Source organism: Hydra vulgaris, chromosome 12, assembly GCF_038396675.1.
Source record: "Hydra vulgaris chromosome 12, alternate assembly HydraT2T_AEP".
Taxonomy (NCBI): domain Eukaryota; kingdom Metazoa; phylum Cnidaria; class Hydrozoa; order Anthoathecata; family Hydridae; genus Hydra; species Hydra vulgaris.
In genome coordinates, this window is record NC_088931.1 from 29329835 (window position 1) to 29354791 (window position 24957).

Consider the following 24957-nt stretch of genomic DNA (forward strand, 5'->3'; position numbering starts at 1 on the left):
ATACAGGAATACTACAATAAACTACAGTATGAAAATGGTTGATCGAAATCTCAGTATGTTGAAAAATTAGTAGTTAATATTATAATTCGATGTAAATATAAAAAATCAAAAGTTGTTGGTCGAAAATTTTTTTTTTTATAGTCTGCAATTTTAGAAAGTTTAAAATTATATCCTATCCATAAATAAAGACCTATATTAAACATGTCTTTATGATAAGATATTGTACTGAGACCATCTGTTATAATGTTATACTATATTATATTATAGGATCATATTATAAGACTTATTTTTTATACGACCATCGATAAATAAAGACCTATATTATACAGATCTTTATTTATGGGTGGTCTTATATAGTATATAAAGTCTTCTTGACTAATTTACCTTGTATGCCTAATTGGCTAATTTAGAATAATTAGCGAGTATATTAACTTGTTTTTTTCTGTTTGATTTGTTTCTACAATTAGCATGAAGTTATTAGGATTATAACTCTTTGGTAAAAAATAAATGAACTTTGGTTAAAAAGTGACTAAAAGTCTTTTGTTTCATTTACCTTTCAAGAAAGGTCAACTAGATCACCTGACATTACATCTATAAATCAGTAAATTTTTATTTTTTTTTAAAGTTTATCAGCCTTGGTTATCAACCTTTAAAAAAACAAAAATTTATAGGATTTTATGAAATATATAATTATAAAACAAAATTTTATAATTATATATTTCAATATTTGCAATCATTTTTATCTAGAACTTAGTAAAAAAAAAATCATTGTGACAAACTTTTGTTAAAAATTACAATTAAAAAAAACCAGCAGAAACAGCTTGTTGCTTGTATAACAGGGGATACCAAAAAGTTATAACCTTATTGTTTATCTTGCAGTTAACATTTATACATTAAGTTTCCTTTCTATTATATAACAAGTGATATATTTTTAGACTAGAAATTAAAATACAATATGAGATTTAGTATGAATAAATATTTGAATTGTCTCACTCAACACAAAATGCCAAAGCTTTCTTTAAAAGTAAGAAATATTTCACAGCACCAAAGTTTTGTTCCAAAAAGTTCAGATGAATTCTATGACTTACATATACAAACCAGTCCTTTGCAAAAAATTATGTTGACTGTTGGATCAGCTTTTGCAGCACTATATAATCCTTATCGTGGTGATATGGTGGCAGCGCTTGGTGAAACAACTGGTCATTTTGCTTTACAAAAACTGCATTTACAAATGTTAAATGATGATACTGGATATAGAATATTAAAGGAAAAACCAATAATTGATAGCCATATCCTAGATGTCAAAAAGTTACTTTGTTATCCTAAAAATACTCTTGGTTACTGCTATGGAAACTTTATGCATTCTCAAAATTTGTCTGCTGATGATCGTTCTCCTGTTAGATTTGTTGACAATACAGAACTTGCCTACGTTATGAAAAGATATAGACAGATTCATGATTTTTGCCATGTTATTTTAGGTTTTTCAGTTGATGTTTCTGCTGAAATTGTTGTAAAGTGGTTTGAATGTTTTCATTTTAATCTTCCGATGGCAGCCTTATCCTCAGTGTTTGGACCTTTAGCATTAAATCAAGTTGAACAAAAAGAATTAATAAATTACATACCTTGGGCAATTTTTACAGGTATGTCAGCAAAACCTCTTTTAAATGTTTATTTTGAAAAAAACTTGGAAAGAGACATATTTGAGTTAAGAAATGAGTTGCATGTTTATGAGCCTCCAAAAAATGGTTTATTGCATAAATATTGGTAAATAATTACATCTGAATTGATGAAACAGTGAATATGATTTTTTATTGCAACTCTATGATATTATTAGTTGTAAAAGTCCAACCATAAATGTAAATATTTTTATATTAATACATAAAATTAATAAATCTTTTTGTTTACCTATTTTATTTTAGCTTTATTTTGTAAATAAAATTGGTACAACATTTCTATTTTTTCATTAAAAAGTAATTTCTGGTATTTTTCCATAATCAAAATTGTTTAAATACAAAAACAATTTCTACAATAAAAGTGTGATTTTTTTGTAACAGAAAATTGTTATAAAAGCTATTATTTAAATAATTTCTTGAACTTAGAAAGAGACATAATTAAGTTTAGAAATAAGTTGGATGTTTATGAACCTCTAAACAAATTTTAAATAAAAACTTTTATCATAGTGCAGTGTGATGACTCATGCATCATATTGTAGTATCAGTTTTTTTTTTTTTTGCAGTATAATAATGGTGCATATTAAATAATTGTTGTTATGGTGTTGACATATATTTACATAGTGTTTTTATATTTCTTTATTCACTAGTATATTTTGGGTGAGAAGTAACTTATATATTTAGGGTGAGAAGTTAGTACTTTTTTCTTTTTGTCAAGTTTCTGTCAAGTTTAAATAGTTTACTTGTATATAAAAATGTAATAATTGTAATCTTTTGCATTTTATTTGATATGCAAATAAGTAAAGGCTACTTCTTTTAACACTGATTGCACAATAGACAAGGAAGCTTTCTTGTGGAGAGAATAAGTTGCTTTAAAAATATAAAATATTCTTTTTCTATAAATGAAATAATGATCACTACTATGAGAAATAAATATTTTATTTTAGAGAGATAAATATTTAATGCAAAAGGATTTATTGCTGCACATGAGTTATATTTTTTATAAGAATTAAGTTACGATAAATCTTATTGTTTAAAAAAAACAAAAAACCTATAGAAATTGATTTTTAACAGTTAAGAAAGTAAGAATTATTTATGGATGAGGGCATAGTTATAAAAATCCTTTTTTTTGCTAAAAGTTATGATCTTGTTGGAAAGAGTGAAGGAGTACTTATTTTAAAAAGATCTGTTGTTACATTAGAAGAATTTTTTATTTGCTTAGAAGAATCATATCCTGAATTAAAAGCTATTCATGACAGTTATATTATTGCTCATAATTTAGAATATGTTTCAGATAAAAAAATTAATATAACATTTCAAAAAGGAGACGAAGTTGCTATAATTCCTCCTCTTAGTGGTGGTTAAAAATGTTCAAGACTTATTTTAATGAATTTATGCTTACTTTGACTAAAGAAAAACTTGATGTTGAAACTGCGTTAAAATTTGTTGTTCTGCCGACCACAGGTGGAACTTCTATTTTTGTTGGCACAACGAGAAATAATTTTCAAAATAGAAACGTTGTAACGCTGTTTTATGAAGCTTATGAACCTATGGCAAAGAGTGAAATGCTAAAAATATCACTTGAAGCCCAAAAAAAATTTAATGTAGCAAGGATATGTATAATGCATCGCTTGGGTGAAGTTCCTATAGCAGAATCTAGTATTATTATTGCTTGCTCATCTGAACATAGATCAAATGCAATCAATGCAGTTGAATTTTTAATAAACGAATTAAAATCTAAAGTACCAATATGGAAAAAAGAAATATATGCAGAAGGAGATTTTACTTGGAAAGAAAATCCTGAAATATTTTGGAAATGTTAAATTTTTATATTTTACTTTGTAATAATTTTAAATTTTTTTTTCTTATTTTTCTATTTTGTTTTATTTTTTAGCAATTAAATTAATTTTTTAGTAAAATGTTTTTGTAGTAAATTGTATTAGCAAGTTACGATATCTGTTATTCAGCCCTCGGAATAAGGAAAAACAAGCTTGGCAATAAATTGCTGACCTCAAACTATTAAAGGTCAGCAAAAAAATTTTGACACAAAGGGTCAGCAAAAAAATTTTGGTCAACAATTTTTTGCCAACCTCAAATGCATTTAGGTCAGCAGTTAGGACAGCATTGACGAATGCCGACCCTAATTCCGAGGGCCGATTATTACTGATTTAGGTCTACAAAATACCAATATATTCATCACAGTTTAATTTTTCAATTAAAAATTTGATGGTTTGACTTTTTTTGCAGTAAAAGCGTTTATTTTACATAGATACTGCCTGCTCAAATTCTAACCCTCAGTTGATTTATGTACTGAAGCTTTTGCAACTTTTTTTCACACCATTCTTTGTTTTTTTCAATTTTTGAAACCATAAGGATTTAGGTCGGCAAAAAATTGGTAAATGTATCTATATGCACTAAAGTATAAATTTGTATACAAATGTTAAGTGTTGTTGTTTTTTAACAAATAACCCATTCAAATAGTACCAAAAATAGTCACTTGTAAATGTTTTTTTTTTTTTTACTTTTTGAAAACTTTATTCATTTTTGGTACTATTCGACCTATTTTTTTTTTTTTTAAAACAACAGTTTATAAGTCTAAATATTGAAAGGGATTTGTTGGATCCAATGAGAAAAAATGTTTAAAACTTTTTTGTGCTTCACAAGGGTAGGGTCTCATGACTGGGGAATCTAATGTAACATTTTTTTTTTTTGCCATAAAACTGTTCATTTTCTGACTCTGAATAGAGTTTAACAGTTTCTATTTATAATTCTATATTATATTTGTTTGTGTTATGCTAATGGCTTTGTGCTAAACATTTTTAAAAGTTTGTTTAATACCTTTAAAAGTAAGTTTATTTAAGCATCCTTTAACATTTAAGCAACTTTTTAATTAAATGTTAAAAAAATTAGTTGCACAAGTGCATAAAAGTTTTTTTTTCAGTATTGCATGCTTATATAATATATTTAGTGAAAGGAAATTTTTAATTTTTTCAGATAAAAAGAGCTGTTTGTTAATAAAAGAGGGCTTATCACAGTTTTGTATGTTTAAAGATATTGGTTATTTATTTTGTAATGTTTTTGTATTTAATTTGTTATAGTGCTTCATATTGAAATTGACCCAACTGTTTTGTTGTTACTTGCTGTTTTTTTAGATTTGTAATTATGTTTAGTGTAGAAAATAGTTGGGAATGTGACAATGGGCAAAGTAAATTAAATGCTAAACTATTTAGTGGTAATTATATTTGCACAAGTAATAAAAAAGATAATTTGTTTCATGAAGCTTCTGTTGTACCATCAATCAAAACCAAGCGGCTAAAGAATAAAAGAAAGTGTGATGCTAATGAAACAGTGCTACCCAATTCAAAGAATGAAAAAAAAAAGAAGAAAAGAAATTCAGTTGATAGTCAAAACAAAAAAGAAGACAATACCTTGTGTAGTAAAAATCTTGAAAGTATTCAAAACATGGAAATTAAAGCCACTGATTATAAGAATATGAATGCTGAAAAAAAGGAGGGAAAAACTGTAAAAATAAACAACCATAATCTAGCAAAAATATTAAATGAAACTGATCAAAGTAATGTGAAAACTAATACTTTGTTAGTTAAAATAAAGAAGATAAAAAAAGAGAAAAAGGAGTTATCAAAAAAAATTAACAAATCCGAAAAAAAGCTGGAGAATGTCACAAACAAAGATCATGTCTCTCAAAAACAAAAAGCATCTAAAAAAGATAGTGCAAATATTAATAAATTAGTACGAAGTGATAACCTTTCAATAAATGAATCAAAAGAAAAAGTCTGTGAAATGGATCCATTTGTAAGCACTTTAAAGACTACTCCAAAATATAATAAGTTTCAAGCAAAATTGAATCGTAAGCTTGATGGGGGGCACTTTCGATGGATCAATGAGCAATTGTATACAAATCATAGTTCAAGTGCTGTAAAATTGTTTAAATCCAATTGCCAGTTATTTGACTTATATCACAAAGGATTTTCTTCACAGGTTAAGCAGTGGCCCCAGAATCCAGTTGATCTAATGATAAAATACATTTTAGAAAGGCATGGAAAATATTAAATTTTTTTTTCAAATTATCAAGAGATAAAATTTGATATAACCAACACCAATATAGAAATTTTAATACAATTATGATGCATTTATGTTTTTTAGAGATAAAGATCTGATAGTATGTGATTTTGGATGTGGTGACGCAAAGATAGCTGCTTCAGTGCCAAATGTTGTTCACTCTTTTGATCTTGTTGCAGTGAATAACAGAGTTGTAGCCTGTGATATGAAAAAGGTAAAATAATTTGTATTACAATTATGTAATAATTTAATTTTAATTTGTGTAGTATTGTTGTTGCAATATCTTTTTTTATTACAGTTATTAGATATAAATAAACTTTTATTTTGATATACTTAAATATTTATTTAAGTATATCATTATATGCTGATCTTGTTATGTTATGAGATTTCGTAGCATAATGCAAAAGCGTATTAAATGTAAATGTAACTTAACTCGGTCCTTATATTGTATAAGGTTAAATTGTGTCATTAGCGTATTTTAATTTTATAGAACATCTAATTTCAAACCACATTAAAAATCATTAAGTATAATGAAAAATTTAAACTTCAACTATTTTCTTTTCTTTAACACAATCTGTTTTTTTACTAAAAGCAAAATAAATTATTTCAGAATTGTGGTGAAAATGTTTTTTACAGCAACTAATTATTAGGTATGTGAGTAAAAATTTCAAAGTGTTTAAATATTATACTGTTTTATATCATTAAAAAGAGGATCAATACAGTATTTTAAAAATAAAAAAATTATCAAAATCGAACTCTTTCTTCTAAAGTTATGACAGTTTAAGTACCAATTTTTTTGACAATGGATTTGTTGAAGAAACTGTGGTCAAAGATAAGTTTTTTTTAACTTAAATAGTCATAACTTATTCTTCAGTCATAACTTATTCTTATTCTTCTATCAATTCTTATCAAAATACAAATATCTTGATATCAAAAGATTGTTGTAAGAGTGGGCTACAATTTATGTTGACCACTAACCACCGGGCATATCCAGGGGGATAGAAGGGCAACAAACCACCACCTTTAGCATAAGAAGTTGAACACTTTTTTCAGAAAAAGTCTTTTTTCAAGACATGAATAATTTAAATATACAAAAAAGTTGTTATAAATTTACATTAGACTTCCAAAGTATATAAAAGGCGTATGTTAACAATGGAGGTGGGTGTGGTGGTGATGGTTAGATACACCCTAATATCAAAAATGACTTGTTTTCGTAAATATTTTTATCTTTATTAAAATGAATTCAAATAGTATACAATATAAAATTATGTTATACAAGAATTTATGTATACAAATGGTGTTTACATTGACTTATAGGAGGGGCGTATTTCTCACCCCCTTCCCTAACTTTAAAAATAAAAAAGATAAAATAAACAACTACTGTTTTCTAAAGTCCCAAAACAAAGTTTTTTTCTGTATAAAATAAGTTCTATAAATTAATAACAGACAACCACCAAATATGGAAGGTGACTCATGGTAAATGTGTTGATGATGTTTTAACACACCCTAGTATCAAAAAAAATTTTCAGTTATGAAATATCTGATTGGTTATTTAAAGTACAACAACAAAGAAGTAAAAAACATATCTTACAATCTAATAATTTCATTTCAAAATTTTAATAAATAGGAAACAATATTGAAAACCTTTATTTTTATCATTATTTTCCATTTTTTATGAAAATTTTATTTAATCTAAATCAAATATAAAAAATGTTTACTTAACCCCTCTGTCTCCTGCGGCCATATCGGGCAAGTGAAAATTAGGTACCAAAAGTGCCACAAAAAATTGACACTGCTACAAAAAGTTTTTCAATGAAATTTTTTGTACCAAAGTTGTAGTAGTATTCTTTTTTTTAAGTTTTTCACAAATGAAAAACTTAGAAAAAAGAATAGTATATAAAAAAAAAAAGAGCATATCTTCAACATTAATTTCATGCCCAAAGTACAACAAAGTTTAAGATATCAAAAAACTCAATAATAAAGCCATCTTGTAAAATAATAAACCTAACAGTAATAAAGTTTAACTATTCTAGTTTCTAAAAATAATCTATGTTGATATCAAGTTCTAAAAAGTTTTCCAACTAAACACGTCTTCATTACGCTAACTAAAATAAAAATCTAAAAAATGTGGCACAGTTTTTTAGCACAAAATTCGGTTTTGTAAAATGCAGATTTCCACGTACCTATAATTATGACCAAATGTATTCTAAATAAATACCACATAAACTTAATCACTTTAAACTTTAAAGACAATTTAAATATTCCAACAGTTAAAGGTTTTGAATCAATATAAATGGCTCAATGCATAGGTAAAATTGTTATTTTTACATAAAATGCACACAGCATAACTTGTTTTTACGAGGCTTGATATATATATATATATATATATATATATATATATATATATATATATATATATATATATATATATATATATATATATAATATATATATATATATATATATATATATATATATATATATATATATCTTTATATATATATATATATATATATATATATATATATATATATATATATATATATATATACATATTTATATATATATATATATATATATATATCAGCAAGCAAACAATATCCCAAGAAACGCTTGCGGTTTTTTGTCTTGTATGTCCATGCATGAGTATTTTATTTTAGGCAACTTGATCATGACAATTTGCAAGTTTTATTATAATACGCGTTGCGGAAAAAAGTTTTATAAACAAAACTAATAATATAGGAAATTAAAATAAATTTAAATAGAAAAAAATTAAAAAAAGTTAGTAATTTGAATAATTTGTGTACTGTTTTTATTTTTGTTTCTTTAGAGTCGTTGTTCTTTTCAGCAACGAAATGGGATAATAAAAAAAGCAAAAAAAGAACAGTTTTTTTTTTGTTAATTTGTTTTTTTTCAAAGAGGAAAGCGGAAATATAAATTGCTATCTGTTAGTAAAATATATTTGTATAATTTTAATGTAACAAGTGTATATTGTCCTTATATGAAAAAGTCTACATAATGCATGTATATACTTTATGTATAACTTTTTTAATTATATATTTATATTTATTTTTTCATAAGTATATTTAGTTTAGCACATTTAGTTTATTTGAATTAAGCATTTACTTCATACACAGAATGTGTGTGCTTCGACTCACACCACATTTAAAAAAATTTTTTTCTTTCAAATACCACTGGTTATATATTTGCTTTGTAACCATCTTTTTTTTTTTTGTATATAAAAAATCTTTTTGTTGTATTTTTTGAATGATGCACCTCTCTTCACATTCAGATTTCTTATACCATTTAAGCCTTTCTGTATATTTCAAAGCACACACACACACACACTACTGTTCATAATTATTCAAATAACATAAACTTTTTTTAATAATCCTTCAATTAAATAATTTTATTTTTATTTTTGTGGACTATGATCATTACAAACATAAAAGTATTTTGATTAAAATGTTTTGATAAAAATAATAAAAATGCTAAAGTGGGCAAAACTAGATAAAAATGGATCATCAATGACTGTAAACGTGGACTGACATGTCAAAGTTTTAAATCTATGTTTTCAAGAGATGATTGTTAGTCCAAAGAAAAGTTGTTAAATGTATCATAAAGAAGTGTGTATTATCTACTATTAAAAATGGTAGATGTAGTGTTCAGGTATGGGGCTGTTTTGGTCAAAATATCACAGGTGACATTTTAAAAATAGAAGGAGTAATGACAAAAATAGTTTATTCAGACATTTTTAAAAAGTCATGCTTTTCCTTTTGAAAGTAGGACTAATAAGAAGCCATTTATTTTTAAGAAGAAAACAACCCAAAGCTTAAATCCAAAACATAATCTTTAGAACACTGTATAAGTTAGTTGACTGAGTTAGAGAATGATCAAATATTGAATAGAATGATTTGGTTTCCCCAATCATCAGACCTCTCTCCTATTGGACTTTTATGGAATAAATTAAAAGTAATGCCAAAAAATGATGTCTAATAATGCAAAAAATGCGTAAAAAACTTATTAGTGAGTGGCATAAAATTGACTTCGAAAAGTTGGATAAGTCATTATGTAGAATGCTAAGAATATCTACAGTGGTTATTGTCACTAAGGGGAATTAAATAGGTAAGTAAATTATAAAATAATCTAATGGGACTTTATATTAACTTTTATGCAAACTTAATAAATAGGAAAATAACATATAAATCAGTTAGATTTGACCTTCAGTTTTTCTCCCAATAGTAAGTAAAACTTTAATATCTTCTATTGAAAAGTATAACCATTCGAATAATTATGGACAGTAGTGTATATACATAATTTTAAATCTTCAATTAGGCCATGTTGTCTACGCATTTTTCACATGTTAACTGTTTCATTTTACCTGTCTATTCCTGTATGCTTTGTATATCCAATCTTTTAGCGCTCAGCAATTTTGGATACATGTTGCTTTTTAACATTCAGCTCTGTGCGCTTAGTTCTACTTGCCCCCTTCCTTTTTGTCTACTATGTTATAGATGAACAATTATTAACAATAATTATTATTAATTGTTATGCAATGAATAATAATAATCATTAATAATTGTTTACTTATATTTCACTAATAACATAGTAGACCAAATAATTATAATTATATAATAAAAAAAAGTTATACATATAAGTATACACCTACATTACATAGACCTATTCATATAGAGACAATATATACTTATTACAAAAAAATTATACAAATATATTTTACTAACAGATAGCAGTTTATACTTTCACTTTCCTCTTTTAAAAAAAAAAAACAAATAAAGTATAGAAAAATGATTCTTTTTAATGTCGATTTAAAACTGTTGTTTTTTTTGTTGTTTTTTTTTTGCTCTGCCTTATCCGATTTCCTTGCTGAAAATAACAACCGCTCTAAAAAATAAGATAAAAACAGTACACAAATTATTTAAGTTATACATTTTTTGTATTTTTTTCTATTTAAGTTTATTTTAATTTCCTATTTTGTTAGTTTTTCTTTGTTTTTGAACTTAGTTTTTTTCCGCAATGCTTAATATGATAAAACTTGCAAACAGCTGTGACCAAGTTGTCTAAAATAAAATACTCATGCATGGACATACAAAATGAAAAACCATGCACATTTCCTGCAAAGGCTGCAAACCTGTCTTATCTAATTATGTTAACAAAAAAATGAATATCCCTAATAAACACTACCATCTAGACAAAAATAACAATAACAAGCTAACTTACAGTAATATAGGAATTGCTAACATGTTTAATAATAACTTTGGATGTGTTTTTATGGAGGATAATAGTTCTTCAACAACATTCAAGAAACATGGCAACTGCCAGAAAGAAGTGTTTTGCACATAGGTTAGCACTTGCTCCAATGCATCAGAGTATTAGTTTTAATCACAATTTAAGTGATTATATTTTAGATTGGTTATTTAACCCAAAAGACCTTGAAGTAACTATAGACTCCTACCAAAACTACAATAACACATTGCTTGAGTAATCCATGTACCAAATACTAGAGTATACCTAATCTTAAAATATTTTAAAACTTGTAATCATATAATATTATTATTATATAAGTGGTAAATGCACATATTATCTTAGTACGTGCATTTACCACTTATATAAGACCAATTATCGAATATTGCTCTCCAGCTTGGTTGCCACACTAAGCTATGTTTATAAAGTCTATTGAAAATATTCAACAAAGATTCACCAAAAAATTACTAATCTTAGTTGTTTAAGTCATTATAGCCGTTTTCAGGTGCTTGGTTTGGATTCTCTTGAGCTCAGACGTATAAAACATGATTTAGTTATATGTTTCTAAGTTATGCATAATTAGGTTTGTATAGATACAAGTTCGTTTTTTGAGGTTAACATTAATAAATATACCTGTGGTCATACTTATAAGATTCGCAAGCAACATGTCAACTCCATGTTCACAAATATTGTTCTTCTCAACAAGTTGTTAATATCTTTTAAAAGTAAGCCCTAAAATTTCAAGTTGTAATTATCTATTAGGGGTAAGTTGTTAATACCAGCCTTGAACACCTTCTTCAACTATTATGCTGGCATAGATGTAAACCTGTAGTACATTGTTTCCTACTTAGGATGATGAATGCTGGATCTTCTTGACTCATAGATTTTTGCTTTGAGGCTGGTTGGTAGTAAGGTTTCCCAAACTCTTTGGTAGCTCTCAGAGAGGCTGATTCCATCAACAGCTGTAAAATATCAGAGTATTAACAGTGTCGTGTTGCGCATGGTTGGTATCCCTGTTAATGTTTTTATTTATATGTGTTGTCGAGGCTACATAAGGAGTCCTAAGTTATGTTTTTGGATTAATTAGCAGGACTGAGACAACTGCACAGCTTATTGCTTGTTATTCCGTGCTCTATCTATGAATAATTCAAGTTTTCTTTGAACTTAAATCATGCCTAAAGTAACCAAAATATTAAGCATAAAAAATTATCCTCACCACCTAATTATTTCAATATACCTTTCACAAATATTTGTGGTCTTCGAAGTAACTTTTTATCAGGTGAATCTTACCTCTTGCAAAATTTACCAGACTTGCTTGCTCTTTGTGAGACTAGTTTAAGTTTGGCTGTTCCTTCAGATCTCAGTATCGATGAGTGCTATCCTTTGTTTTGCCATGCTTAGCTTGGGGTATACTTACTTTTCAATTCACCTATTTGTCGAGAAAACAGGTTTGAATCCTTTGACCATTCTTTTGTGTGCTTCCACTTCACTCTATAACCTTTTTCTTTGTTCTTTGACTTTCTCCTTCCCAAGACTGCACTCTTTTAAATGTAATTTCTGATCAAATTGACCATTCCCTCTCTCTTTACCCCACTACCAATATTATTGTTATTGGTGACTTTAATGCTCATCACACTGAATGGCTTAGTTCTAATGCCACTTACCCTTCTTGCACTAACACCCATAACTTCTGCGTTTCTCAATCTCTTACTCAGATAGTTAACTTTATGATTCATTTCCTCCTTGATTTATGTCTGGTTTCTGATCATAGTTTGTGTTCTGTTACTTCTTTTTCTGCTCTAGGTGGTTCTGACAATTAACAATCTCTTTAAATCTTTTATCTTGTACTTCCTTTTCAAAATCTCCCTATCATCGCACTATATACTCAACCCTCAGAATTAGGAAAAATTGATACAAAGTTATATCATAAAACACTTATAGGTCGGTAGTTAGGTTGACATTGCCGAATGCCGACCCTAATTCTGAGGGTTGATATACTACTACCCTAAAGTTGACTGGGATTCTTTTCATGATTTTCTTCATGACAGTCCTTGGGTTGATATCTTTTCTCTCTCTCTGCTGATAAATGGGCCTCCTACAAAACCTCCTGGATCTGGGCAGGTAATAAAGCCTTTTTAGGTTCATAAAAGCCTAAAAAAATTCCTTCTTGTTGGTTTCAAGTCAAGCTCTATTTTACTCCATGGTTTTCACCCTTTTGTGCATATATCTACTAGGGTGGCTCTTAAAACAACATTTTTGAAAAAAACCTGTTCCTACCGCTTTACTTTGTTCTATATAATACTAAAACACTAGGTTTAAAATTTTTTTGAACAAAAAATTATTTTAGGGGTAGCTCAAGACCCTTAAAAATTTGACTGGTCCCTAAAATTTTGAAAACAAAAGTTCTTCTAAAGTATGTCAACCTGGTACTCAAAAGAAGCGAAATTATATAAAAACTTCAAAAACAGTAATCACTTTACAAAAAAAGCATGTTTAAAAAAACTATGTTTTTAAAACTTGAAAATAATGACTTTTATTTTCAGCTTAAAAACAATAGTTTTTATGCATTTATTTAAGAAAAAAGTTATTTTTTTGTAAATTGATTATTATTTTTAAAGTTTTTATACAATTTCGCTTCTTTTGAGTACCAGGTTGACATACTTTAGAAGAACTTTTATTTTTAAAATTTTAGGGACCAGTCAAATTTTTAAGGGTCTTGAGCTACCCCTAAAATAATTTTTTATTCAAAAAAATTTTAAACCTAGTGTTTTAGTATTATATAGAACAAAGTAAAGGGGTAGGAACAGGTTTTTTTCAAAAATGTTGTTTTAAGAGCCACCCTAATATCTACTCATAATCATTTTCTTCATCTTTTTTTTCCAAAGAACAACTCTCTGGAGAACAAGCCGCTATATTATTATTGCAAAAAATCAATGTAAAAAGGTGCTGTCAGATGCTAAGCTTCATTATTCTCAGTTCACTAAATCTTGTATCTTATCTCAAAAGTTAGGCTCTAGAGATTTTTAGAAAATCTTTAACAGCTTCAACAAAGGTAGGTCTAAAATTCCATCTCTCATTCATGAGATTGATCTTATTACCTCTCCGAAGGATTAGGCAGAACTATTTGCAAAGAAGTTTTCTTCTAATTCGTTTCTCGCATCTTCTGGCCATTCTCTTCCTTCCATTCCAATTAAACAGGTTAACCCATTGTTAGACATTCAAATCACTCCAGCTTCTGTTGCTAAGATCATATATCAATTAAACTCTTCTAGGGCTTGTGGTCCAGACAACATTCCTGTCATAGTCTTACAAATTTTTCTCCAGAATTCTCTTCAATTCTCTCTAAACTATTTAATAAGTGCTGTTTTCCTGCCTGCTTGAAAATGGCATCTGTTTTCAAAAACTCCGGCAAACATTCTGACCCCGCCAATTATCATTAGCAAGATCTTTGAGTCTTTGATAACTGCTGTGACTGAAAGATTTTATCGTGCATTAGATGGAGATGGCTCTTGACATATCTAAAACTTTTAATAAAGTTTGGCATGGTGGTCTTCTCCATAAGCTTGCATAAAATTAGGCATGCATAAAAATTTTGTTCGTAAGGACTCATGAAATGATTGTTTTTACAGCAAATCATTAAAATTTTAATTTTACAAACAAGCAGGTACCAATGGTAGAAGCTAGATAAAAAGCATTATGCTGCAATCTAAAAAATTAAAAAGTTTAGAAGTGGTAACAAATTGATTACTCACAATATGAGTAGAGAGAAAATTTCACCATACAATCCAGTATCAAGTGTAACCAATAATGTAAATGTTTTAGACGAAATGTTACTGTTTCTATGAATCCATGTTATTGAGTCCATGTTTTTTCATTTTGATTATGAAGAGAATTTTGAATGTTTCAAAATTAACAATCAAGCTGCACACTATATACAAAATCAAGTTTCTCTTTTTATGGTAGCAAAAAATTTTCTGAGAAAATTTTTCATCTAATACCCTAGAAATTCAAATTTTCAGTGATAATGCTAATTCTTAGTTTAAAAATAAAGTTGTGATGAGCACAATGATGCATCCTGAAAAGAAATTTAACAAAATAATATTTTGGCTTTTTTTTTTTGCAGTAATGCGTGACAAAGGAGTTATTGATGGCATTGTGGCTACTGTTTTAGCATTTAGCATTCAACAAAGTAAAGTCAGGAACAATTAAAATCCAATTGGCAAATGATTTTGTGATTTATCTTAAAGACATTAATGCCAAAGTTCTATACTTTTCAGAGTAATAAAAGTTGGCGTGCAATTGTGCTCTCAACATTGTTATCAAGAAATCAAAAGGGTAAAAGATATCTCTTAACGCCACAACCTTTATATCAATAAGAACCAAATAAAACATTCAAAACATTTTGGAATTGGTTGATATTATGTAAACTAAAAAATAAAAACTGCAACACAAATACTACTTGTTGTGTTAGTTTGACAAGGTTCTAACTGATTTTTTATATTAGGAGAATAGCAAATAAATTGTTTTTTTTTTTAATTTTCAAATATAAATATTGGTATAATTATTTTTTATTTAATTATGTATTTTTATACATCAACCAAAAAAAGATCACATAAACAAATAAAAAAACAATTATATAAATAGTTTTAATTTAACATTAAAAAAAAAAATTAAAAGATTTTTTTCTAAATTCTCCGAATATAAAAATTTTTAGCTAGAACCTTGTCAAACCAACACGACTGTTTTTAAACAACAAATGCAACTGATAATTGTTATTAAACTTTTTTTTTTTTTAATATTTTTACAATTAATATAAATATATTTATATTTTAAAGCAATTTAAATAAAATTTGCTATTGAAGTGACTATTTAACTAACATTAATTGTAATTTAAAGAAATATTTTAAATAAAAAAAAGAATTAACATTTTCCAGGCTCCTTCATGGGCATATTCGATTGCCCTCAATATGGCGTTGAAATTTGACTAAAATAGGAGAAACACATGCCATTAAATCTCAAGGCGTGTGAACAATTTTGCACATCTTCAACTAATTAAAGTACGTGATAACTGCACCTGAGTTTACTGAACTTACTAGTGATCTATTATAAATTTGACTGTTTTTTCTTCTGACACACACAATAAACTGGTTTTCTATGTATTATCAGCTGTTCTATGTATTATCCCCTGTATATTTTGTTGCTGAAATATGAGCTGATTTTAAAGAAAGTTCTCTTAAATGATTTAAGGTGGGTTTGCAGTTTTTTCCATTTTTCTAATAAGAAATCACAACATTGTGTTTAAAATTTCAATGCAATTCACAATGTTAATTCTCAAAAATCCAACCTAAAAGTTGAAACATCTTTTAATTTCTATTTAAGTTATAAGCAGTTTTATGCAACATGTTATTGATATTTGTGTCATGGCGTTTACGTGACAACTCAATAATTTAATGCAAATTTTTTAACTACTGTTGCAAGATGATTTACTGTAAACGTAGCAATATCTATTGTAACTTTAACAAAGTTTTGAACTTGTTACAAGATCATTATTTTACAAGATCATTAACGAGTGATGCGGAAGTTATCGGAAAAAATAAAAACCTCAATAACTTATTTATAAATAAAAAAACAAACTACTATTATATTTTTTTTAAATAAAGCATTTATCTTTTAATAAAAATATATTATTTTTTATATGAAAAAACACCACCATCTGCAATTGATCTCAATTTTGCTCTGACGCCTTTCATATGCGACTGTAAAAAGTTTAAATCAATTTCTTGTAGTTTTAGTTTAATGCGATCAATCAAAACTTGCTCTGTTGAAGCTTGCCAATCTCCCTCGTAAACCATCTGTTCCAAATGTCCCCCAAAATTTTCAATTGGTCGTGCTTAAGGCACATTTGGGGGATTGGATTCTTTATCAACGTAATAGACATATTGGTCCATCCAATTTAGAGAATCTTTAGAATAATGAGCACTTGCTAAATCTGGCCAAAATAAATAGTTAAAGTCTCCATGATACTTGTGAATAAATGGAAGAAGTCGTTTTTCTAAACATTCATTAATATAGATTGATGAATTGATCGCTACAGCCTTGGAAGTGCAAGACAATGGCTCCGACATACCACGGTCAGATATGGCTATCCACATTAATAATTTTTTTGGAAATTTTTCTTTTCCTATAAAATGAACACTTTCTGGGCATGTCTTTTTGTTGTTTGTGTAGTATCCAGAATTTCCAGGTATGTTGTCCCCTGCAAAACAAAAGTATTTTTCGTCATCGATGATTAGAAGCGATTTTGTGTTATAGAGTTGGTTAACTAGTTTCCTGCTTCTTTTCTTTGCCTTTATTTGTTGTTCTATAGTGTATTTTGGAGTCTTTTCACGTTTTCTGTATTTAATATTCATTTTTTTTAACTGACGACCAATTGTCGATTGATTTACATCGAATTTAATACCTATTTTTCTCTGACTGACCCCTTTTCGATTGTTGACAAGTCTCATTAATTCGGCTTTCTTTTCTCTAGTCCAGGATGTCGGACGACCAGGGTGCTTTCTATCAGAAAACGATCGAACAGTTTCAAGTCTTTTTAGGTTATCATATATTGTACTTCGAGCAAATCCTTCCTTTTCAAAATGATTTACGATTTATTTATTTTTATATTAGGTTTATTTACAAAAAACATTTTTAGTCGCTTTCGAAAAGATTTTCGTCCAGCTGCATTTAACCTCATTTTAAATAATTGTGTTTCAAATAATAAAGTTTATATTTTATAGAACGTTTATGCCTACGCATAAAACCACAAAAACTAATTATTATGCTCAAATAATGAAATTAGGATTTGTCCGATAACTTCCGCATCACCCTTTAATTACAAGATCATTAATTACAAGATGTTTAATTGAAAAAAGAATTATTACAACTCAAATTAAGCTTTGTTATAATTTTTCAATCAATTTTTTGGGGTTGTCAAGTTTAAAAAAATTAACAAAATAACCTAAAATAACAGATCAGTTTTTTACTAATATTTGTCAAGTCTTGCTTATAAAATAGTCATGTTAATCTTGTAAATAACAGGGTGTGAAGAAATTTTTAATGATGTTCAAAAGTTCTATTATATAGGTTCCTCTCAAAAATGAAATCATTGATATTGCTGTATTCTGCTTGTCATTGATGGGAACCAATTTGGAGGACTTCATTCTTGAAGCGCATCGTGTTCTAAAATATGGGTAGAGATAAAGTTATTTTTGTTTTTTTGAATAAAAGTTTTTATTTAAAGAAATACATATAGTTATAAATAATAAAAGTTATTACTACAATATTACTAGGCTTATATTTCAACCAGAGTTGATAATGCCTGCTGGTGGCAAAGTAACATTCTGCCAAAAGACCAACCTTTTTGGGAAGCAGAAGCCGTTGGTAGCAGTATTCCAAAATATTTTTGGAAGCTAAATGTTTTGGCTTCTGTCTCCTGTAGATTCTGCCTGCCATATTTTTTTTTTAAGTTGCTACTTATAGGGAAGCGAACACCATTGGTGGTTGTCTACTAGAAGATATTTCAGAAGTTCGAAGGCCACTTTCAATGGCTTCTGTCTTCCAATCGGCTGTTGCCGTCAAGTTGGAGGAGGAATTTTTGTCTTCCACCACTAAAAAAAATAAAAGTATTTTCATGTTTGTTTTTAAATTAACATGCAATTTAAATATTAGTTAGCATAATTCATGTTTTTCACATATATTTTAACAAATTTATGAGTTTGAGGTGCCCTAAAGGGTATAAAAAATTAATCAACTGCATTATAAAAATCGAATTCTTTCATTTGTGTATGAATATTTATCATTCAGTATTCACTGTAATTGACTAAAAAAAATATGACCTTTCATTTTGATCTTTTGCTAACCTCTGGTTACTGTGCATTGAGTGGCTTTTGAATGTTTTAAAGAATGTGGTTTATGGATTGGTCCCAATCTATTATCTTTTTTGTGATCATGTTGTATTTTGTCAATACTATTGACTCAATAATATTGACAAAATGTCACAAAAAATATTTTATCATAAAAAATATTTTTACAAGCAGAGTAAAAACCTCATTAAAAATTTTATTTTCAATTCAGGCGTAAAAAAATTTTAACATTCAAAAAAAGTCAATTCAAACAAACATCAAAATGAATTAATTTTTTAAAATTTTAATGAATATTAAAAGATATTTTATTAAATTATTTTCACAATAATGATTAAAGTTTAATGTTATGGTCGAAAAATGAAAGTTCTAGCATGATGGGTGGGCGGCAAAATATCAAACTTAATCAAAAACTGACATTTTCAATCATTTATTATTAACTTTTTTTGTCAAAAGCTTGGCACTATGGCACGTGTTAATAAAATTTCCAGTTTTTAACTTTTATTTTGAATAATGAAACTATCAATTTATTCGATAAATTTAGAAAAAAACAACACTGACAAAAACAAATATAAATATTTTTTTTAAACATTCAAAGTTTGGCAATAAATCATAAAAAATCCAACTTTGATGTCAAATTTCCAAATATTTGCACCTAGTTCATTTTTAAATTGCTTGTTAATTCAAAAACAAATGTTAAGATTTTTTCAATTTTTTCAGCGTTGAGAGGCAAAAATCCACATCCAGTTTGGCGGCCGCAGCCAAACTGGACTTGGTTGAGAGGCAAAAGCCACTGGTGGCGACCTTCCAAAAAAATTCTGGCGACTGTCGCCAATTGGGAAACAGAAGCTAAAACATTTTGCCGTCAAACATATTTTTCAATGGCAGCCTGTTATCGCTGCAAAAGAAAAGTGGAGGAAAAAGGTTTCTGCCATTTATCAACTCTGATTTTAACTTAATACTTTATTATTTTATTTCAATCATTTTTGATTAAATCATGTTTTTGAACTTACTTTGGCTTTAAACACACAATAAGTTTAAAAACTTGTTTTTTTTTTGCTTTTTTTCACAAATCAAAATATTTTTGCCATGATATAAACTAACAGGCATGTGGCAAGTTATAATAACGTCCCCCGATTAGGACCCCAGCGTTTTGAAGGTGTTTTGAAAAATTGATTACAGATAAGGGTTCTTATAAAGTGGGCATCCAACCTTCTAGCTGCAGCACTGAAATTAAAAACTAATTTTTCTCAGATTGTGCCTAAGAGAAATATGTTTAAATAAGTTTAAGGACATAAACATAGTTACAGATGCTAAATGCCATAAGTTTTTATCATTGAAAAAACTTCTTTAATGTAAATAAAATTAATAATTCAAATAGTGTGTATTTTTTAAGAATCAAATTTTTAATTTAGAGGAATCCTAAAAATTGCTGAAGTAAAAAGTCGATGCGAAAATATTGATTTATTTGCAGAGAATATTTGTGCTGCTGGATTTAAGTTGATATCAAAGGTAAATTTTAAAAATAAATTTTTTTATTCTAATTATTCTGCAGCCGTATTCACATCTCTCCGTTCAGCTTAACGGAGCTTTTGTCTAAAATTTCACTACGATATTTCTAAGTAAAGAAACGACGAAAATTTCTATAAATTCGTTTAAATAAAACTAATACCAAAATAAAACATTTATGTTTAAAAAATTATATTTTTAAAGAATTTTTTTATTAATGTAGTTAATAATAAGTTTTTGACTAACGCTCCGTTAAGTTTAACGGAGAGATGAGAATACGGCCTCTGTTGCTATTTTTTCCATTGAAAGAGTAAATGCATAATTTAAAAAAAGTACAACTTTAAACGTTTTAAGATTCACGTCACGTGTTGTAATTCGAAGAATTTATTTTTACGTTAAGGTTCATCAGGAAGAATCTTCCTGCAGCCGTATTCTCATCTCTCCGTTAAGCTTAACGGAGATTTTATCTGAAATTTCATTACAATACTTCTAAGTAAAGAAATGACGAAAGTTTATATAAATTCGTTAAAATAAAACTTATACCAAAATAAAACATTTATGTTTAAAAATTATAATTTTAAATAAATTTTTTATTAATGTAATTTAAAAAAATTTTTTGACTAACGCTCCGTTAAGCTTAACGGAGAGATGAGAATACGGCTACTGATGAACCTTAATCTTTGCCTTCAACAATTTGTTAAAGACAAAAATTAGATAAGTGTTTCTACTAGTTTATATATATATATATATATATATATATATATATATATATATATATATATATATATATATATATATATATATATATATATATATATATATATATATATATAATGTCTGTGTGTGTGTGTTTGTGTATGTGTATTTTTACCTTCAAATCAAGAAAATAAACTCCGCAAAATTTTGTTTTAGCTAAATAGTTAAGTTATTTATAAATAGATTAAAGTATCTCTGTGAAAAAGCAAACAAAAATCCTCAAAATGGCAAATTTTAAAATATACTTGTAATTGAAAATTTAATAACTCTTTATTGTTTAGGTGGGTATAAAACAGTAGGTTCTTAAGAACCAAGAGGGAATCAAAAAGATGCTTTATGTTGAAGAAATTAATTTGTTTAAATAAATTTTTTAACAGGACGATTCTAACAAAATGTTTGTAATGATTGAGCTTGAAAAGACCGCGTTACGACCAGCAAGAAACTTGGTTATTAAACTTAATCCGTGTATTTATAAAAAAAGATAAATATTGTTAACAATTTCCTTATTAAATTTAAATATAAAACACGTATATGCAAGTTCTTATTTTCTTTGGTTTTATAATTGTTTATTTTGAGCCAATGCACAGTGAGCCAGATAAATGAAGCACGTTAGACAATAATTATTATTTTTATTATGTGTCTGATAATAATTTTATTTTATAAAATAATTTAAAAATCAAGTGGTTTATTTGTTTGAAGAAAGTATATAGGAATAGCAGATTTTTATATTTTATACCTAAATAAGCGTTTAAAAGAAAACACCAAAACAAGACTAATCTTAAGAATAATTAAACTTTCTTATATAAGCAATACAGCTCTATATAAGAAACTATCGTATATGAACAATGCAGCTCTATATAAGAAACTATCTTATATAAACAATACAGCTCTAAATAGAACTGGTCCCAAACTGTGCATTTGATCGAAGCAAGAACCAATATAATTTTTACAACTCCTTTACTAATAATATTTAATTTAAATACATAATATTTTTCTTTTTATTATTATTTTTAATGTTTGCTTTTATTAAAAACATTTTTGACTGTAAAGTTAAAATTTACGTAAACAAAGAATTCTTATTTTGATATTATTGACTAATCTTTTTCTTAGTTAAACTAGAGGTGTACCGGATATTTTTGCCAGATATACCGGATAATGAACTTTTCTCAAGTTCTTTAAATGTGTATGAAGTAAAAACAAGTTTTGCCATTCTACATTAAATAGTGTTTAAGATTTTAAAAAATAAAATCAAAAAAAAACTGGTATCACACAGGTATATGCGTTAATGTATAAAGAAAAATCGTTTTTTATAGCCCAATTTTTTTTTTTAATTATTTTCTATACTTCGTCAGCACATATACCATCTCTACAGTTTTTCACTGCTTTTTTAAAGTAAGATTTTGAATACTATATATTGTTTTTTTTTTTTTTTACTTGTTTTTTCTTTATAAACACTTGTAGAACTTTAGGAAAGTTCACTATCTGGCAAAAATATCCACTACATCTCTAGGCTAAACCCTTTCAAGAATTTCTTAGAAATCGCTTTTATGACAGCTTTTATGAAAACAAGGAGTTTAACCCTTAATTAAGTATAGCTATTGTCATTATTTATTGTGGGAAAATAAATTTTTTAAAGAAAATTTTGACTAAACACTGGCCCGACCTAATATTTAATATTACATTTTGAGGCTGGCATACTTGACGCTGAAAAATAAGAAAGTTTTATGAAATATTTGATGCCGAAAAATATGACGCTGGCTTGATCCAATATTCAATATTACATTTTGACGCTGGCTCGACTCTAATTTTATATTTTGTTGTGCTTATTTTTATTTGAATTAGTCAATCAGTCAATTTAATAACATTATCTTAACTAACTAGGTATTCAGCAACTTGAAACGCAACAAACTTCAGTATTACAATAAAAAATTTTTTTTGATAAAACTTAACTAACTTGGTTATCCGTAGGTGTTTTGGTGATAACATTATGTGATTATGCTTCAGCAGCCCACTAAAGAGGTCTGCAAATGCGCACTACTGGATGTGACGGTCCTTAGTTGTACCTAGTTGTTTAGGTTCTTTTTAAATGTTATAGAAGCTTTTTTTTTTTTTAAATGTTTTAAAAATAGACCCGGATCAAAAGTAGTTTAATTATAAGAGCCAAGTGCAGACGTAACCAAACTTATGTCTGACATTTTGGAATATTTTCTCGTTTTTTTTTTGTTTTATCTCAGCTTACTTTTCAAAATAAAATTTTTTATAAATATTGCCAAATTATACCGTAATTATAAAAAGCATGAGAAGTTATCAAACTTGGGAGTAGCTACTTAAAATTTTATTAAAAGAAAGGTAATGCTTGGCTCAAAAGATGTTAGATGAATAAAATATTAATATTTTGTTCATCTAATCAAGAAAATAAATTTTTTTAAACAATTTTGCCTCAACAAACGATAATCTTTCAGCATTTCTTATAATGCTTTTTGCATTATAAGAAATGCTGAAAGATTATCGTTTGTTGAGGCAAAATTGTTTTAAAAAAAATTATCGATTATCGACCACCGGAAAGAATTATTCACCAACCATAAAGGACGGCTGCAGGCAATACCATTTACCAAATATTGATACGGAATATATTTGGAATGATTTTTATATATTAAGGTTTGTTATCAATTGGTTGAATGTCGGGATTGCATCTAGGAATTCGAGAATTCCAGAATTCGTTTTTATAATATAGTTTCGAATTTCGAAAATTTTTCCAGTGAATTTCGAAATTAAAATTTATTTTTTCGTGCTCTCTCCAACTTTTAAATTGTGTTTTTTTTTCTGTACATATAAATATTCTGCATTCTAATTCTACAGCTATCCTGCATAATACAAGTAGACATATAGAAAACATTCTTAAATTCCAGTTAATAGTTTCATTTCTTTATTTCATATCCACATGCAATAACTTTTATATTTGGTATAACCTCGTGTTCGCGTCTTATATTTTACAATTTTCAACAGTGTTGAGATTTGCTTATTGGAGTGCGGTGTGTATTGAATTATTCGGATCGATATTTTTTAAACAGGTAAGCAAATAATAGCAGGAATAATAGCAGTTTTAATTTAACAACATTATTTGATAACTATTTAATTTTAATTTTGTTTTGTTTAACAAGTTAAATTATTATCAAAAGTACATCTTAAAATGTCTTCAAAGGAAAGTTATTTGGAATACATAAAGCAATGTAAAAATCAAAATTCTGTTTGGATTCATTTTTTAAGAGGATCAAAAAACTAACAGCAAAATGTTATGAAATAGTAAAAACCGCTGGTTTAACGACAACGCCGCAACACACGCATTTAAGAACAATACACAATATTAATGTATTAAAACGGGTTGTCGTGCAAGATGAAGGTCCAGAAAGCAGTGCATCAAAAATAATGATTACAAAACATTTATTCAACATAAAAGATGAATCACTTTCTGCAATCGTATCACGAATATGTGCTTTAGGTAATATGCCATTCAAAGTTTTCTGTACGTCTATCGATTTGAGAAATTTGTTTTTGGCTAGAGGTGCTCAAGATTATTTATTGCTAAAATCACCTAACTCGATTCGCAAAATGATTTTAGAATACGCACAAAAAATGCGGGCTTAAATGATGCAAATAAATTTAAAAGAAGATGGAACAAGGTTTTGCTTAACTCTAGATTAATGGACATCTTCAAGAAACCGATCTTATTTAAATGGTAATGTCCATAGCAATAAACAGTTTTGGAATTTAAGTTTAGT

The 24957-nt window shown here is 27.3% G+C and overlaps 3 protein-coding genes across 4 annotated transcripts; all 3 read left to right on the top strand.

Annotated features, from left to right (window-relative positions):
- The first annotated feature begins 955 nt into the window (after positions 1 to 955).
- LOC100209757 (uncharacterized) lies at positions 956 to 1898 on the top strand. The gene has a single exon (XM_065812843.1). The coding sequence runs from the start codon at positions 956 to 958 to the stop codon at positions 1766 to 1768; it is 813 nt and encodes a 270-aa protein (XP_065668915.1). The 3' UTR covers positions 1769 to 1898.
- Positions 1894 to 21715, top strand: LOC100202612 (uncharacterized). 2 transcript variants are annotated; one of them, XR_010642350.1, is made up of 6 exons: positions 1894 to 5725; positions 5835 to 5964; positions 18138 to 18244; positions 18344 to 19837; positions 20329 to 20425; positions 21556 to 21715. XR_010642350.1 is itself a non-coding variant. In XM_065812842.1 (5 exons), exons 1-5 carry the CDS (start codon positions 4833 to 4835, stop codon positions 21661 to 21663), a joined length of 1335 nt encoding a protein of 444 aa, XP_065668914.1. In that variant the 5' UTR covers positions 1894 to 4832; the 3' UTR covers positions 21664 to 21715. The 2 variants fall into 2 exon arrangements, 1 of the variants encoding a protein (XP_065668914.1); XM_065812842.1 differs by lacking the exon at positions 18344 to 19837.
- LOC136071660 (molybdopterin synthase catalytic subunit-like) lies at positions 3038 to 3493 on the top strand. Its single transcript, XM_065811693.1, has one exon. It carries the CDS (start codon positions 3038 to 3040, stop codon positions 3491 to 3493), a length of 456 nt encoding a protein of 151 aa, XP_065667765.1.
- Positions 21716 to 24957: the final 3242 nt, after the last annotated feature.

Coding starts and splice junctions, on each gene's coding strand:
- LOC100209757 (XM_065812843.1), top strand. CDS start 956: ATGAGATTTAGTATGAATAAATATTTGAATTGTCTCACTCAACACAAA.
- LOC136071660 (XM_065811693.1), top strand. CDS start 3,038: ATGTTCAAGACTTATTTTAATGAATTTATGCTTACTTTGACTAAAGAA.
- LOC100202612 (XM_065812842.1), top strand. CDS start 4,833: ATGTTTAGTGTAGAAAATAGTTGGGAATGTGACAATGGGCAAAGTAAA. Junction 5,726..5,834: donor ATAAAATACATTTTAGAAAG/GCATGGAAAATA, acceptor TATGTTTTTTAG/AGATAAAGATCTGATAGTAT. Junction 5,965..18,137: donor TAGCCTGTGATATGAAAAAG/GTAAAATAATTT, acceptor TCTATTATATAG/GTTCCTCTCAAAAATGAAAT.